Source organism: Mobula hypostoma, chromosome 23 (genome assembly GCF_963921235.1).
Source record: "Mobula hypostoma chromosome 23, sMobHyp1.1, whole genome shotgun sequence".
NCBI lineage: Eukaryota > Metazoa > Chordata > Chondrichthyes > Myliobatiformes > Myliobatidae > Mobula > Mobula hypostoma.
In genome coordinates, this window is record NC_086119.1 from 55,480,827 (window position 1) to 55,498,850 (window position 18,024).

Here is an 18,024-nt window from a genome sequence, read left to right on the forward strand (position 1 = left end):
CCTGGATTGAGGAGCATACCTTATGAGAATAGGTTGAGTGAAATTGGCCTTTTCTCCTGGGAGCGACAGAGGATGAGAGGTGACCTGATAGAGATGTATAAGATGATGAGAGGCAGAGATCATGTGTATAGTCAGAAGCTTTTTCCCAGGGCTGAAATGGCCAACATGAGAGGGCACAGTTTTAAGATGCTTGGAAGTAGGTACAGAGGTGTTGTCAGGGGTACGTTTTTTATGCAGTGGTGAGTGCATGGAATGGGCTGCTGGCGACGGTGGTGGAGGCAGATACAATAGGGTGTTTTAAGAGACTCTTAGATAGGTACATGGAACTTAGAAAAATAGAGGGCTGTGGGTAACCCTAGGTAATTTCTAAAGTAAGTACATGTTTGGCACAGCATTGTGGGCTGAAGGGCCTGTATTGTGTTGTAGGTTTTCTTCGCTTCTATGTCTCTAAATTCTTCTGCAGGTCAGATAAGATTTCCCGAAGCCAGGCACCAGGCAGGCAACACAGCCTTCGGGACGCTCTATCCTCGTGACAGAGAAGTTTGTTTATTCACCTGACTATACTATCCCCAATTACCACTACATTTGTCTTCTCCCCCCACCCCCTTGAATGGCTCCCTGAACTACAGTGCTACAGTTGGGTTGCTCATGCTTCCTACAGTCTCCACTCTCATCAAGAGTCATGCTGAGGATGTTCTACGAGTCTGTGGTGGCCAGTGCTATCATGTTTGCTGTTGTGTGCTGGGGCAGTAGGCTGAGGGTAGCAGACACCAACAGAATCAACAAACTCATTCGTAAGGCCAGTGATGTTGTGGGGATGGAACTGGACTCTCTCACGGTGGTGTCTGAAAAGAGGATGCTGTCTAAGTTGCATGCCATCTTGGACAATGTCCCCCATCCACTACATAATGTACTGGGTGGGCACAGGAGTACATTCAGCCAGAGACTCATTCCACTGAGATGCAACACAGAGCGTCATAGGAAGTCATTCCTGCCTGTGGCCATCAAACTTTACAACTCCTCCCTTGGAGGGTCAGACACCCTGAGCCGATAGGCTGGTCCTGGATTTATTTCATAATTTACTGGCATAATTTACATATTACTATTTAACTACTTATGGTTCTATTACCATTTATTATTCATGGTGCAACTGTAACGAAAACCAATTTCCCCTGGGATCAATAAAGTATGACTGTGACTATGAAGACGGGGAACAAGAATCTCAGACCTGTTAGACAAGCTCAGTGACAGAGGCTTCTCCAGCACTGTCTCTTGAATCCCACTACCCGCCTCACTTGCAGTCACACCCCCTTGTCCCTGACCGCAGACTGAATTTGGGGCAGGTAAGCCAATGGATGTGATTACCTCTTGAAACAGAGAATCCAGGTGACTCTCCCCCTCCCTGATGTGCCACAGTGTTTGAAGCTCAGATTCCAGGCCATCAACTTTGAGCCTGAGTTCCTCAAGCAGCCAACACTTGCTGCAGATGTGGTCACCAGGAACTACTCTGAGGTCCACCAGCTCCCACATTATGCAGCTTCAGCACATCACCTGATCCTGCATCCTCCCTACTTTATTTAATTAGCTGTAATTTAGTGACTGTTTATTAAATCACTACAAAAGCCTTATCTGCTACTTACCTGTGCCTGCTTGCTGATGCCTCTTGAGCCAAAGCCTCAAGTTCCCACTCCTACACTGGTCAACTTACACAATGGCCGCTCTGCTTTGACCCTGCTTTACTTTTATTTGCTCCTGCTAATGAATCGCGAATCAATCGGTCCGCCACTAATGCGCTGAGCCCCGCAAAACGCTACTTTTTAAAACTCTTCTCCCCATACCATCAATGTAGTCTCATCAAAATCCTCCAAATCCGTTGGTAGGATAAGCAAACTGAAGTCCTCATCCCAGGATTGAGACCTTCATTATACTCAACTTGTTATGGCAGAGAGTATCCTCCTTGCATTTGACAACAGACTTCTGAAACAGGCACTCTGCACCAAGCTGATAAGGGAAGAGAATACTGGCAGCAAAAGACTACTAGACGGACAGAGGGGAACATTCAAAGAGATTCTTTAAATTTCCTTAAAAAGATTAAACAACTTCATAGATTCCTGGGAATCTACGAACTGTCAGCACAAAGATTTGGAATGTCATTGAGCACGTAGAAACCCAGATAAGAGGAACCTGTATTGTTGAGGACCTCCTGCCCTACCTGTCGATTACCTCTTCCCACATTCACTTCATCAGTCACTTCAGAACCCACAGAACTAGAATGGAAGCAAGTTATCTATTCACACATTGAACTACATTGTATCTCAATTCTTTTATTATCTAATAAGTTAACAAATTTCACGACACATGCAACCCTAAACCTAAACCTAATAAACCTGATACTGATTCTGCCCCTCTGTGATACAAGCGCACATTAACCCACCACCTACCTCATGTTCTGTTTATATCTAATTTTGATACAGTATATTTCAGGCTTACCACTCTCATATACTGTCTTGAACATTGCACAGTATTGTTGCCATGCACCTACAAACATCACTTATTTCCTAGACTCTCTGTTTTAACACTGTTCCAATATACTACTTATCATCTGTCTTAGAAGCTTTATCTCCCCCAATCCAATGCAGTGAACGCTGACCAATCAGTCATCTTTGGTCTTGCTGATATCTAATACTGCCTTACAGTTTACAAACAGGTCATACTAACGGTGGGTGGTAAGCAGAAAGGTCAATGATTAGTTTTTATAAACTGGCAGAATTAAAGTGAATTAACAGTAACTGTTTTTCCATCTGTTAGAACAAATGTTGCCAGCTACCAATTTGTATGATTATTAGAGGGTAATGCTGACAAGGTTTATATGGGGTGACTGCCATGCTTTATACTTTCTTGCTGGGTTTAATTTTTCCTGTCATATCCAGTAGGATTAATAGTGCTTAGTGTTGATTAATAGGGTTCTTGCATAAATAATTCGCCCTTAAACATGAGAAAATCATGTGAATTGTGTTCTCTGTTGTGTAATGGGAATTCTCCACTTTATGTACGTGCAGAGAGCAAAAGGCAAAACGCAACAGCCAGTGGGTGCCCACCCTGCCCAACAGCTCACATCATCTGGACGCAGTACCGTGTTCCACAACTATCAATCGAAACCGAATGAGCCGGGATAAGAAGAGGACATTCCCTCTCTGGTGAGTATCAGTGAAATTTGTCCAGAAGAACCAAGCCATGCCTACTCTGACCTGGCTTGACAGGTGATGCTGTTACTTAGAGCATTACATAGAAATAAGCTCTTATTAAAGATGTAATGTTAGAGAACTCAGACAAATTCTAAGTAATTAGAGCAAGTCAACAGGGAAATTATGTCTGACTAACTTTATTAGAATGGTCTGAATATTTGCCGTAGATGAAGGGGAACCAATGGAAGTGTTACACTTGGATATCCAGATTGAGATGACCACATGGAAGGTTATAGTGCAAAATAAGGGAAAAAAACTTATCGAGGAGTAACAAGACACAGAGCAAAGGTTGAGCTGAGTAACAGGGTACAGAGCCAGCATAAATGGGCTTATTTTTGGTGGGTAAATTGCGTGCCACAGGGATCAGTGCTGAGGCCTCAGTTTGGACAATGGATGCAACACACACAAAATGCTGGAGGAACTCAGCAGGCCCGGCAGCATCTTTGGAAAAGGGTACAGACAATTTTTCGGTTCGAGACCCTTCAATAGGACTGGAGAAAAAATGATGAGCACTAGATTTAAAAAGTGGAGGAGGGGAAGGAGAAACACAAGGTGATGGGTGAAACCGAGAGGGGGAGAGATGAAGAACTGGGAAGTTGATTGGTGAAAGAGATAAAGGGCTGGAGAAGGGGCAGTCTGATAGGAGAGAACAGAAGGCCGTGGAAGTAAAAAAAGGGGGGAGGAGCACCAGAGGGAGGTGATAGGCAGACAAGGAGATAAGGTGAGAGACGGAAAATAGGATGGGAATGGTGAAGGAGAGGTGGATTGGTGGTTAGGGGGAAGCATTACCGGAAGTTCAAGAAATCCATGCTCGTGCCATCAGGTTGGAGGCTACCCAGAAAGAATATACGGTGTTGTTCCTCCAACCTGAGTGTGGCCTCATCGCAACAATAGAGGAGACTGTGGATTGACATATCAGAATGGAAATGGGAAGTGAAATTAAAATGTGTGGCCACTGGGAGATCCCACTTTTTCTGGTGGATGGAGTGTAGGTGCTTGGCAAAACGGTCTCCCAATGTACGTTGGGTCTTGCTGACATACAAGAGGCCACATCGGGGACACCAAACACGGTATATGACCTCAACAGACTCACAGGTGAAATATCGCATAACCTGGGCGGACTGTTTAGGGCCCTGAATGGTTGTAAGGGAGGAGGTGTAAGGGGAAGTGTAGCATTTGTTCCACTTGCAAGGATAAGTGCCAGGAGGGAGATCAGTGGGGGAGTCAAATGGACAAGGGAGTCGTGTAGGGAGTGATCCCCGTGGAAAGCAGAAAGTTAGGGGGAGGGAAAGATGTGTTTGGTGGTGGGATCCCGTTGGAGATGGCGGAAGTTCCAGAGAAATATGTGCTGGACATGGAGGCTAGTGGGGTGGTAGGTGAGGACAAGAGGAGCCCTATCCTTGGTAGGGTGGCGGGAGGATGGGGTAAGAGCAGACATGCGTGAAATAGAAGAGATGCGGTTGAGGCAGCATTGATGGTGGAGGAAGGGAAGCCCTTTCCTTTGAAAAAGGAGGACTTCTCCTTCATTTAAGAATGAAAGGCCTCATCCTGAGAGTGGAGGCGGAGGAACTGAGAAAAAATGCTGCCAATACACAATCACAGGAAATTTTAACTCCTGTTTTGTGTGCATAGGCATTGCCTCAGAGCATCCACCAGCATTTCCATAAGACCATAAGACAAAGGAGCAGAAGTCGGCCATTCAGCCCATGGAGTCTGCTCTGCCATTTTATCATGAGCTGATCCATTCTCCCATTTAGTCCCACTCCCCCGCCTTCTCACCATAACCTTTGATGCCCTGGCTACTCAGATACCTATCAATCTCTGCCTTAAATACACCCAATGACTTGACCTCCACTGCTGCCCGTGGCAACAAATTCCATAGATTCACCACCCTCTGACTAAAAAAATTTCTTCGCATTTCTGTTCTGAATGGGCGCCCTTCAATCCTTAAGTCGTGCTCTCTCGTACTAGACTCCCCCATCATGGGAAACAACTTTGCCACATCCACTCTGTCCATGCCTTTCAACATTCGAAATGTTTCTATGAGGTCTCCCCTCATTCTTCTAAACTCCAAGGAATACAGTCTAAGAGCGGACAAACGTTCCTCATATGTTAACCCTCTCATTCCTGGAATCATTCTAGTGAATCTTCTCTGTACCCTCTCCAACGTCAGCACATCCTTTCTTAAATAAGGAGACCAAAACTGCCCACAGTACTCCAAGTGAGGTCTCACCAGCGCCTTATAGAGCCTCAACATCACATCCCTGCTCCTATACTCTATTCCTCCAGAAATGAATGCCAACATTGCATTCGCCTTCTTCACTACTGACTCAACCTGGAGGTTAACTTTAAGGGTATCCTGTACGAGGACTCCCAAGTCCCGTTGCGTCTCAGAACTTTGAATTCTTTCCCTATTTAAATAATAGTCTGCCCATTTATTTTTTCTGCCAAAGTGCATAATCATACACTTTCCAACATTGTACTTCATTTGCCACTTCTCTGCCCATTCTTCCAATCTATCCAAGTCTCTCTGCAGACTCTCCGTTTCCTCAGCACTACCGGCCTCTCCACCTATCTTTGTATCGTCAGCAAACTTAGCCACAAAGCCATCTATTCCATAATCCAAATCGTTGATGTACAATGTAAAAAGAAGCGGCCCCAACACGGACCCCTGTGGAACACAACTGGTAACTGGCAGCCAACCAGAATAGGATCCCTTTATTCCCACTCTCTGTTTCCTGCCAATCAGCCAACGCTCTATCCACGTATGTAACTTGCCTGTAATTCCATGGGCTCTTATCTTGTTAAGTGTCTTGTTTCTTCTCTATAGAGCAGGACGTTTTGGATTTTTATATTGCTCTCAAACTACAGTAGCCAGAAGTGGATGCAATGCAAGTGTTTTATAATACAGAACATGGAATAGTACAGCTTCGGCCCACATCATTACCATACGACATAGGAGCAGAATTAGTCCATTCAGCCCATTGAGTCTGCTCTGCCATTCCATCATGGCTGACTTATTAGCTCTCTCAACCCTATTCTCCTGCAAAGTCCGAATTGCCCCAGAAACTACAGCTATTGCTGTTCTGCCGACATCCCTGATAGTGTTGCCTTCCAATCAACTTTGACCAGCTCCTCTCTCATGCCCCTGTAATTTCCTTTATTCCATTGTAATACCGATATATCTGACCTTATCTTCTCCCTCTCAAACTTCGGAGTGAATTCCTTCATATTATGTTCATCACCTCCAGGGTTCTTTTACCTTAAGCTCCTGAATCAAATCTGCTTCATTACACAACACCCAATCCAGAATTGTCTTTCCCCTAGTGGGCTTAATCACTAGCTGCTTCAAAAAGCCAACTCATAAGCATTTTAAGAATTCCATCTTGGGATCCAGCACCAAACTGATTTTCCCAATCTACTTGCATATTGAAATCCCTATTGACTATCATAAAATTTATATGCTTTTTCTCCCCCAGTGTAATTTATATCCCACATCCTGGCTACTGTTTGGAGGCCTATGTATAACTCCTGTCAGCGTTTTTTTTTACACTTGCAGTTTGTTAACTCTACCCATGTATTCTACATATTCCAATCCTAAGTCACCTTTTTCAAAAGATTCAATTACACTTTTACCAACAGAGCCACGCCACCCCCTCTGCCGACCTGCCTGTCCTTCCAATACAATGTTAAGCTCTCAACTATGATCTTTCAGCCATGACTCACTGATGCCCACAACGTAATATCTTCCAATCTTTAACTGCGCTACAAGATCATCTACTTTATTCCATGTACTGTGTGCATTCAAATATAACATCTTCAGTCCTTCATTCATAACCCTTTTTGGGGGGAAGGGGGGCATGGGGGAGGGGTGGGGCAGAGAGGGGGAGCAGGATGGGGAGGGTTGGGTTGGAGAAGAGGAGTGGGGGAGAGTGGAGGTGGGATGGGGAGTGGGAAGGGAGGAGGGGGGAGGGAGAGAGGAGGGGAGGTAGAGAGGGGAGGGGAGAGAGGAGGAGGAGAGGGAGTGAGGGAGAGGAGGAGGGGAAAGGGGTGGGAGAGGGGTGGACAGGGGAGGGGGAAATAAACAAAAAACAAACAAACAAGGATGGCACAACAGGACAGATGGAGGGGAGAGGGAGCAGAGAGGGGAAGAGGGGAGGGGAGATGGAGCAGGGAGAGAGAGGGGAAGTGGGAAGGGGGGAGCGGGGAGGGGAGAGAGGGGGAAGGGGATAGAAAAAACAAACAAACAAACAAACAAGGATGGCACAGCAGGACAGATGGCAGAGTTGTGCCTGACTGCTCCAGTGCAATCCTGACCTAAATTGCTGTGTGGAGGTTTCACATTCTCAAGGGTTCCCTTTGGATCACAGTCATACCGCAGAAAGAGACCCTCCAGCCATGCTGACCAAGATTCCCCTCTAGGCTAGTCCCATTTGCCAGCATTTGGCCCATGACCTTCTAACCATTTCCAATTTGTGTGCTTGTCCAACTGTCTTTTAAAAGTTGTTAATTTACCTGCCTCAACCACTTTCTCTAGCAGCTCGTTCCACACACCTACCACCCTTTATGTGGGGAAAGATGAACTGTAACCTCTCGTCAAGTTCCTATTTTTGCCCCCTCAACATAAATCTATTCCCTCTAGCTCAATTCCCCAACCCTGGGAAAACTCCGTGCATTCACTCGATTTATGCCCATTCTGATCCATTTTCTGGGATTATTTTTCAGTCTCCTGTGCTCCAAGGAAGTATTAACAACTTTATCCAGAGAGTACTTTTCATACCAATGATGTAGTTCAAAGTACTTTACAATGGGATAAAAGTACAAAAATGAAAATAAAATAAAAATAAAACAGATATGAAAATAAAAGACAAAAATGTTAGTTAAAAGCAAGGTAAGTCACAATTACTCCAAGGTGCCTTGGTTTACTCCAAAAGACATGCAAGTTGGTAGGTTGAGCAACAAGCACAAAATGCTGGAGGACCTCAGCAAATCAGACAGCTTTTGTGGAGAGGAGTGTCCAGTCCTGAAGAAGGGTCTCAGCCCAAAACATTGACGGCCTACTCCTCTCCAGATGCTGTCTGACTTGCTGAGTTCCTCCAGCATTTTGTGGGTCTTGCTCAAGATTTTGAGGCTCTAAAGAACCTCTGGTATTTACAGGTTGGTAGGTTAACTAACTGCTATAGGTTGTCACTAATGTTTAGGTGAGTCAAAGGGTGTTGATGGCCCTGTGGGGAGCATAAAATGATGTTGGGGTAAGTGGGGTATTTGAAGTCTGTATCATGCTTATGTTTAGTTGCTGGACACCCGATTCCGGGATGGAGTCAAACACCTTAATTTTGGGTTAAGGGACAGCACTATGGTACAGCTAACAGAGCTACTCCCTCCTGCTCCAGGGACCCAAGTTCAAGCGTAACCTAGTGTTCTGTGTGGAGTTTGTATACTCTCCCTATGACAGCACCACTTTCCTCTAGTTGTGCAGGTTTCCACTCACATTCAAAATGTGCAAATTGTCAGCTTAATTGACTGCTATAAATTATCCCTAGTGTGCAGGTACGTGGTAGAATGAGGGGGGAGTCAATGGGAAGGGGTTAAAAATGAAATGGTATTATGAGTCCTTGATAGTCAGCACAGATATAATGAGTGGAAAGGCTTGTTTCTGTACCAATTGACTCCATGAATCAATAAACTTCAATTCTGTGGCTAGAGCAACTTAAGGCGGGGTCATCCAATGCACAACTGGCATTCATTCAAGCAGATCAGGGAGCTGACATGTGCCTCATGAGACAAGGATTTCCATCATGGTCATGGGCAGCAGCTGTGAAGGAAAAGGGGGTGTTGGAACAGGCTGCACAAGAATCAGAAATACTGGAAATCCTCAGCAGGTCAACAGACAATAGACAACAGGTGCAGGAGTAGGCCATTCAGCCCTTCGAGCCATTCAATGTGATCATGGCTGATCATCCACAATCAGTACCCTTTTCCTGCCTTCTCCCCATATCCCTTCACTCCGCTATCTGTAAGAGCTCTATCTAACTCTTTCTTGAAAGAATCCAGAGAATTGGCCTCCACTGCCTTCTGAGGCAGAGCATTCCACAGATCCACAACTCTCTGGGTGAAAAAGTTTTTCCTCAACTCCGTTCTAAATTGTCTACCACTTATTCTTAAAACTGTGGCCTCTGGTTCTGGACTCCCCCAACATCTGGAACATGTTTCCTGCCTCTAGCGTGTCCAATCCCTTAATAATCTTATATGTTTGAATCAGATCCCCTCTCATCCTTCTAAATTACAGTGTATACAACCGCAGTTGCTCCAATCTTTCAACATATGACAGTCCCACCATCCCCAGAATTAACCTCGTGAATCTATGCTGCACTCCCTCAATAGCTAGAATGTCCTTCCTCAAATTTGGAGACCAAAACTGTATACAAAATTCCAGGTGTGGTCTCACCAGGGCCCTGTGCATCTGCAGAAGGGCCTCTTTGCTCCTATACTCAACTCCCCTTGTTATGAAGGCCAACATGCCATTAGCTTTCTTCACTGCCTGCTGTACCTGCATGCTTACTTTCAGTGACTGATGAACAAGGACACCTAGATCTGGTTGTACTTCCCCTTTTCCTAACTTGACACCATTCAGATAGTAATCTGCCTTCCTGTCTTGCCACCAAAGTGGATAACCTCACATTTATCCACATTGCATCCGCCATGCATCTGCCCACTCACCCAACCTGTCCAAGTCACCCTGCATTCTCATAACATCCTCCTCACATTTCACACTGCCACCCAGCTTTGTGTCATCTGCAAATTTGCTAATGTTACTTTTAATCCCTTCATCTAAATCATTAATGTATATTGTAAATATACATTACCGAGCCTTACGGTACCCCACTAGTCACTGCCTGCCATTCTGAAAAGGACCCATTAATCCCTACTCTTTGTTTCCTGTCTGCCAACCAATTTTCTATCCATGTCAGTACCCTACCCCCAATACCATGTGCTCTAATTTTGCACACTAACTTCCTACGTGGGACCTTATCAAAGGCTTTCTGAAAGTCCAGGTACACTACATCCACTGGCTTTCCCTCGTCCATTTTCATAGTTACATTCTCAAAGAATTCCAAAAGATTAGTCAAGCATGATTTCCCCTTCGTAAATCCATGCTGACTCGGACCTGTCCTGCCACTGCTATCCAAATATGCCGCTATTACATCTTTTATAATTGATTCCAGCATCTGCCCCACCGCTGATGGGAAGTATCACTGTATGGAAAGCCAAACAGACAACGTTCTCAGTGTGTGGTCCTTTGTCAAAACTGCAAAGAGACAGAAGCAAGTGAGTGTTCAGTTGGACCAGAAGGTTTGATAAAACAAACACAGACTGGGTGACTGCTTCGTGCTATACTCACCATTGTCCCTGTACCAAAAAAGACCAGGGTAACACGCCTGAACGACTGGCATCCTGTCGCACTCATCTCAATAATAAGCAAATGCTTTGAGAGGCTGGTCAAGGATTACATCTGCAGCTTGCTACCGTCCAAACTGGACCCCCTACAATTCGCCTACCGACACAACCGATTGACAGACAACGCAATAGCCACTGCTGTACGAGGGGTGATTGATAAGTTCGTGCCCTATGGTAGAAGGCGATGAGTTATACAGCTCTCATTACCTGCACGTGCAGTTCAACTCTTTGAGTGATGATGCAGAAAGTTTGAAGTTGATAACTCATCTCCTTCTACCTTAGGCCACAAACTTATCAATCACCCCTGCTGTGGACCACTTCTGGAGGTCCACGACGCCGACTTCTACAAAGAAGGGATCCGTATGCTCCACAACCGCTAAGTGTAAATGTAGGAAAAATAAATGTGCTAGGTTTTCTAAAATTGACTCCTCCTATGTTAGGCTACGAACTTATCAATCACCCCTTGTACATAGTAGTCATAGTCATACTTTATTGATCCTGGGGGATATTGATTTTCGTTACAGTTGCACCATAAATAATTAAATAGTAATAAAACCATAAATAGTTAGATAGTAAAAGGTAAATTATGCCAGGAAATAAGTCCAGGACCAGCCTATTGGCTCAGGGTGTCTGACCCTCCAAGGGAGGAGTTGTAAAGTTTGATGGCCACAGGCAGGAATGACTTCCTATGACGCTCTGTGCTGCATCTCGGTGGAATGAGTCTCTGGCTGAATGTACTCCTGTGCCCAACCAGTACATTATGTAGTGGATGGGAGACATTGTCCAAGATGGCATGCAACTTAGACAGCATCGTCTTTTCAGACATCACCGTCAGAGAGACATACCATCCTTACACATCTGGAGAAGAAGGATGCTTATGTGAGAATGCTGTTCTTGGACTACGGTTCAGCATTCAACACCATAGTTCCATTCAGGTTCAACAAGAAGCTCAGAGACCATGGCGTTGAACCTGCCTTGTGCAGCTGGATCCTGGACTTTCTGTCAGATCACCAGCAGGTTATAAGAGTAGGCTCCCTCACCTCCAACCCTCTGACTCTCAATACAGGAGCCCCTCAGGGCTGTGTACTGAGTCCCCTCCTTTACTCCCTGTATACCCATGACTGTATCGCCACCCACAGCTCTAATCAGCTAATTAAATTTGCCGACATTGATTGGCCTTATCTCAAACAATAACGAGGTGGCTACAGGGAAGAAGTCATCTCTCTGACACAGTGGTGTCAAGAAAACAACCTGTCCCTCAATGCCGCAAAAACATAGGAGCTGGTTTTGGATTACAGGAGGAATGGAGATGGGCTAACCCCTACTGACATCAATGGAGCTGGGGTTAGTGCCTCTTTCACCTCAGACGGTTGAGGAAGTTTGGTATGGGCCCCCAAATCCTAAGAACTTTCTACAGGGACACAACTAAGAGCATCCTGACTGACTGCATCACTGCCTAGTATGGGAACCGTACCTCCCTTAATCACAAGTCTCTGCAGAGAGTGGTGCGGACAGCCCAGCGCATCTGTAGTTGTGAAATTCCCATGATTCAGGACATTTACAAGGACAGGTGTGTAAAAGGACCCATACATCATTAAAGACCCTCTCAATGAGAAAAGGGCATGTCCTGGCTGATGAGGGTCTTTAACGACGTATGCCATATTTTTGAGGCATCGCTCCTTGAAGATGTCCTGGATGCTGGGAAGGCTAGTGCCCATGATGAAAATGACTGAGTTTCAACTTTCAGCAGTTTATTTCATCCTGTGTAGTACCCCCCCCCCCCATACTAGATGGTGATACAGCCAGTTAGAATGCTCTCCATGGTACATCTGTAGAAGTTTGCGTGTGTCTTTCATGACATGGCAGATCTCCTCAAACTCCTAATGAAATATAGCCTTATTGTTCCTTCTTTGTAACTGCATTGATAGGTTGGGCGCAGGATAGTTCCTCAGAGATGCTGACACTTGGAATTGAAATCTTACCTACCATTGAAGTCCCTTTGAGGTCTATATCTTGGTATTTGCCCTACCCTTATTAGATCACCTTCCCCACGCACACCCAAATCTATCACGTTACATTTATCAGGATTGAGTTCCACAGGGCATGGAAAAAGGTGCAAGGGCCTTTGTCATAATTCAAACCAAGCAGCTGTGTGACAGAGGACTCTGATGTACAGGCTGTTCCAGGAAACACAGATGGCTTCGCGTGCTACTGGAAGGTACAGGAGCCTGAAGGCCCACATTTAATGATTCTTTAATAGCTTCTTCCCTTCTGCCATCAGATTTCTGAATGGACATTGAACCAATGAACACTACCTCACTACGCTTTTTCTCTTTTTGCACTACTTAATTTAACTTCGTAAATATCTATATACTTCTGACTATAGTTTACAGTTTTTATTATGTATTGCAACATACTGCTGCCACATAACAACAAATTTGATGATATATGCCAGTGATGTTAAACCTGATTCTGATTCTGAGATGTTGGAGACCATTGTAAAGAATGTGGTTCAGGTTACTTGGAAATGCAAATAGATAAAGTCAGCAAGGTTTCCTTAAGGAGAAATCTTGCCTGACAAATCTATTGGAATTCTTTGAGGAAATAACAGGCAGGATAGACAAAGTTGAGTCAGTGTATATTGTTTACTTGGATTTTTAGAAGGCCTCTGACAAGTTGCTAAACAAGGTAAGACCCAAGGGCATACAGGGAAGTCAGCATGGTTTCCTTCTGGGAAAATCCTGCCTGATGAACCTGTTGGAATTCTTTGAAGAGATTACAACTAGGATAGATAAAGGGGATGCAGTGGATGTTGTATATTTGGACTTTCAGAAGGCCTTTGACAAGGTGCCACACATGAGGCTGCTTACCAAGTTAAGAGCCTATGGTATTACAGGAAAGTTATTAACATGGTTAGAGCATTGGCTGACTGGTAGGAAGCAGCAATTGGGAATAAAAGGATTCTTTTCTGGTTGGCTGCCAGTGACTGGTGTGTTCCGCAGGGGTCGGTGTTGGGACCACTTCTTTTTATGCTGTATATAAATGATTTAGATGATGGAATAGACAGCTTTGTTGCCAAGTTTTCAGATGACATGAAGATTGGTGGAGGGGCAGGTAGTGCTGAGGAAACTGGTAGGCTGCAGAAGGACTTGGACAGATTAGGAGAATGGACAAGAAAGTGGCAAATGAAATACAATGTTGGAAAATGCATTGCCATGCACTTTGGTGGTAGAAATAAATGTATGGACTATTTTCTAAGCGGGGAGAAAATCCAGGAATCTGAGATGCAGAGGGACTTGGGAGTCCTTGTGCAGAACACCCTAAAGGTTAACTTGCAGGTAGAGTTGGTGGTGAGAAAGCCAATTGCCATGTTAGCATTCAGTTCAAGAGGTCTAGAATACAAGAGCAAGGATGTGATGCTGAGGCTTTAGAAGGCACTGGTGAGGCCTCACCTTGAGTATTGTGAACAGTTTTGGGCCCCTCATCTTAGAAAAAATGTGCTGGTATTGGAGATTGTCCAGAGGAGGTACAGGAGGATGATTCCGGGAATGAAAGGGTTATCATATGAGGAATGTTTGATGGCTTTGGGTCTGTACTCGCTGGAATTCAGAAGGATGAGGAGGGATCTCATTGAAACCTTTCGAACATTGAAAGGCCTAGACAGAGTAGGTGGGGAAAGATGTTTCTCATGGTGGGAGAGTCTAGGACAAGAGGGCACAGCCTTAGGATAGAGGGGCGCCCTTTCAAAACAGAGTTGCAAAGAAATTTCTTTAGCCAAAGGATGGTAAATTTGTGGAATTTGTTGCCACATGCAGCTGTGGAGGCCAGTTTGCTGGGTGTATTTAAGGTAGAGATTGATAGGTTGTTGATTGGACATGGCATCAAAGGTTATGGGAAGAAGGTCAGGAACTGGGGTTGAGGAGTATATAGGAAAAAAGGATCAGCCATGATTGAATGGCGGAGCAGACTTGATGGGCAGATGGCCTAATTCTGCTCCTCTGTCGTATGGTCTTGTGGAAAAATAATGCATGGGTGGAAGACTGGTTGACTGGCATGAAGCAAAGAGTGGGAATAAAGGGAGCCTTTACTGGTGTCCACAGATCTCCATTTAACTAATTTTGTGGCTTCTAAAACCAACTGGCTGCACCAGTGATGATCTGGTGTGTCATATTAAAGGGGTGAATACTTATGCAATCAATTATTTTATGTTTTATGTTTGTAATTAATTTAGATCACTTTGTAGAGATCTTTTTTCACTTTGATACAAAAGTATCTTTTCCTGTTGATCAGTGTCAAAAAAGCCAAATTAAATCCACTGTAATTCAATGTTGTAAAATATAAAACATGAAACTTCCCAGAGCACTGCATAAGTACTTGAATAGACATGGACTGATTAAGGATTGTCAGCATGACTTCATGTGTGGTAGGTCATGTCTAACCAATCTTACAGAGCTTTTCAAGGAAGTTACCAGGAAAGTTGATGAAGGCAAGGCAGTGGATATTATCTACATGGACGTTAGCAAGGCATTTGACAAGGTCCCACATGGGAGGTTGGTCAAGAAAGTTCAATCGCTCGGTGTCCTAGATGAGGTAGTAAATTGGATTAGACATTGGCTTTGTAGGAGAAGCCAGGGAGTGGTAGTACATTGTTGCCTCTCTGACTAGAGGCCTGTGACTAATGGAGTACCACAGATACAGATGCTGGGTCCGTTGTTTATCATCTATATCAATGATCCAGATGATAATGTAGTTAACTGGATCAGCAAATTTATGGATAACACCAAGATTGGGGGTGTTGTGCACAGAGAGGAAGGCTATCATGGCTTGTAGCAGGGTCTCGACCAGCTGGAAAAAATGGGCTGGAAAAATGGTAGATGGAATTTAATACATACAATTGTGAGCTGTTGCACTTTGGTAGGGCATTGAGGAGTGTGGTAGAAAAAAGGGATCTGGGAATGCAGGTCCATAATTCATTGAAGTTGCTTCACAGAGGTAGATAGGGTCTTAAAGAAAGCTTTTAGCACATTGGCCTTAATAAATCAAGGTATTGAGTGTAATGGATGGGATGTTATGTTGAAGTTGTATAAGACATTGGTGAGGCCTAATTTGGAGTACAGGTTTCCCCCGCCACCCGAAGGTAGAGCATTCCTATGAAACAGCTCGTAAGCCGGAATGTCGTAAAGTGAAGAAGCAATTACCATTAATTTATATGGGAAAAATTTGTGAGCGTTCGCAGACCCAAAAAATAACCTACCAAATCATGCCAAATAACACATAAAACCTAAAATAACAGTAACATGTGGTAAAAGCAGGAATGATATGATAAATACACAGCCTATATAAAGTAGAAATATTTTTCTACAATCATTGCCGCACTGTTCTCCATAGCGAAAATCTCACGCAAGCGCTCTCGGCAAAAACACTCTCCAGTAACCTTTAAGCTATGAAGCTGCCAAATCATACCAAATAACACATAAAAATACACAGCCTATATAAAATAGAAATAATGTATGTACAGTGTAGTATCACTTACCGGAATCGGGAAGACAGCACCGAGCGCACTGATGATGGTGTGTTAAGCTGAGTCGTCTGGAGGTTGGGGTGGTGCAGTGGTCCCTAACCTCCAGGCCACAGACCGATACATTGCTGCGGAGAATGCAGTGGTGTAGCGGTAGCCGGGATGCACCCAACACATCTTGCCTCTGATCTGGGTCGACATTTACGTGCCAGGCGGCACCTAATTAATTAGCTTGTTTATTTCGGCTTTTTCCTTTAAGATGTGTTGGGTGCGTGCTGGCTACTGCTGCATTCTCCGCGGCAATGTATCGGTCCGCGGCCCGGGGGTTAGGGTGGTGGGACACTGGGGTATCATCTCATCGCCATCTGTTTCCATCAGGGCAGGCAGGTAATCTTCTATGTCTTCCTGCCTCGATGTCGAAGGTTGACATTCATCGTATGCTGTGGCTGATGTGGAAGGCTTGAAAAGCGACAGTATGCTTGACTGCTTAGCCTTGCGCATTTTTCTATCATACAGTTCTTTGTAAGCACTCAAACCATCTTGCAAGTATACCCTAAACCTATGTACCCTTTCAAAATTAAAGTCGTACTTTTCTGCAGTCATTGTTGTCAATTGCAGCGAAAATCTCACGCAGTTGCTTCACGTTCAATTCCTGGACGAATTCACTTTCGGTCCGTTCGCTACTGCATTCGGTTTCAATTGTTATCCTTTCCTCTTCCGATTGCACCAGCTCTTCATCTATCAGTTCTTGGTCATTGGATGCCAAAACCTCTTCACATCATCTACGTCAACTTCCACAAGCCAAACTCACTTTGTCCTTACTTCGTTCACCACGATCAAAACGCTTAGTTATGTCTAGTTTTACACTAAGTGTGACACCCTTATGAGTTCTTTTAGGCTTTTCTGATACCCTAGAACTCACCTTGCTAACGGATGCTCAAAACAAATCGACATAAAGCACAGATGCTCCCAGGCACGTGTTTAAGCAATGCCGGCTAGAATGCAGTTCCGGGTGAGGAGCTTGGCTGCTCGGGGCGCGAGCTGCCTTTTTTGCATGCTGCCTTTTTTTGTAACAATGAAAACATCTTCTGTTAGCGAAAACAAGTAACTAATGTAGGTCTTTCATAACAGCAAGGTTTCGTAAAGCGAACGTTCGAAAAGCGGGGGACACCTGTATTATGTGCAGTTTTGGTCGCCAACCTACAGGAAAGATGTGCCTGTTTCTGTGCTGTGCCGTGCATGACTGAACTGTAGAGGAATCAAAGGAGATTCACCAGGACTTTGTCTTAGGTGGAATCTGTCAGTTATGTGGAGAAACTGGACAGGCCGTATTTGTAATCCTTAATCTGGACAAGCACTTGAATGGCCAAGGCAAGTGATGGAAAGTAAGATTTGTAGGTCAGTCTAGACACACTGGGCCAAAGCACCTGCTTCTGTGCTATATGACTGCAATTCTTGCCTCAAACATTCATTCCTCTCCCACAAGCATACCATAGCAACAGAGAGGAACATTCAAATGCAATGAGCTATTATTTTGAGAGTGCAGAGGAGGTTCATGAGAATGATCCTGGGAATGAAAATATTAACCTATGAGGGTTTGATGGTTCTGAGCTTGTACTCACCAGAGATTAGAAAAATGAGGGAGGATCTAATTGAATATTGAAAGGCCTGGACAGAAGGTAGATGGGTTGTTTCCTATAGTGGGTGGGGGGGGGGGGCAGAGGGTAGTGAATCTGTGGAACTTATTGCCATGGACGGCTATTGAGGCCATGTCACTGTGTATATTTAATGTAGAAGTTGCTA

General features: G+C 44.5%; 1 protein-coding gene across 2 annotated transcripts in view; it reads left to right on the forward strand.

Moving 5' to 3' along the window:
* Positions 1 to 18,024, forward strand: part of LOC134336934 (SWI/SNF-related matrix-associated actin-dependent regulator of chromatin subfamily B member 1) — a 118,700-nt gene that overhangs the window by 35,981 nt on the left and 64,695 nt on the right. For both annotated transcript variants that reach the window (XM_063031609.1, XM_063031610.1), the window contains exon 4: positions 3,060 to 3,197. In XM_063031609.1, coding sequence (XP_062887679.1) covers positions 3,060 to 3,197 — 138 coding nt within the window. The remainder of the gene's footprint in view (positions 1 to 3,059; positions 3,198 to 18,024) is intronic.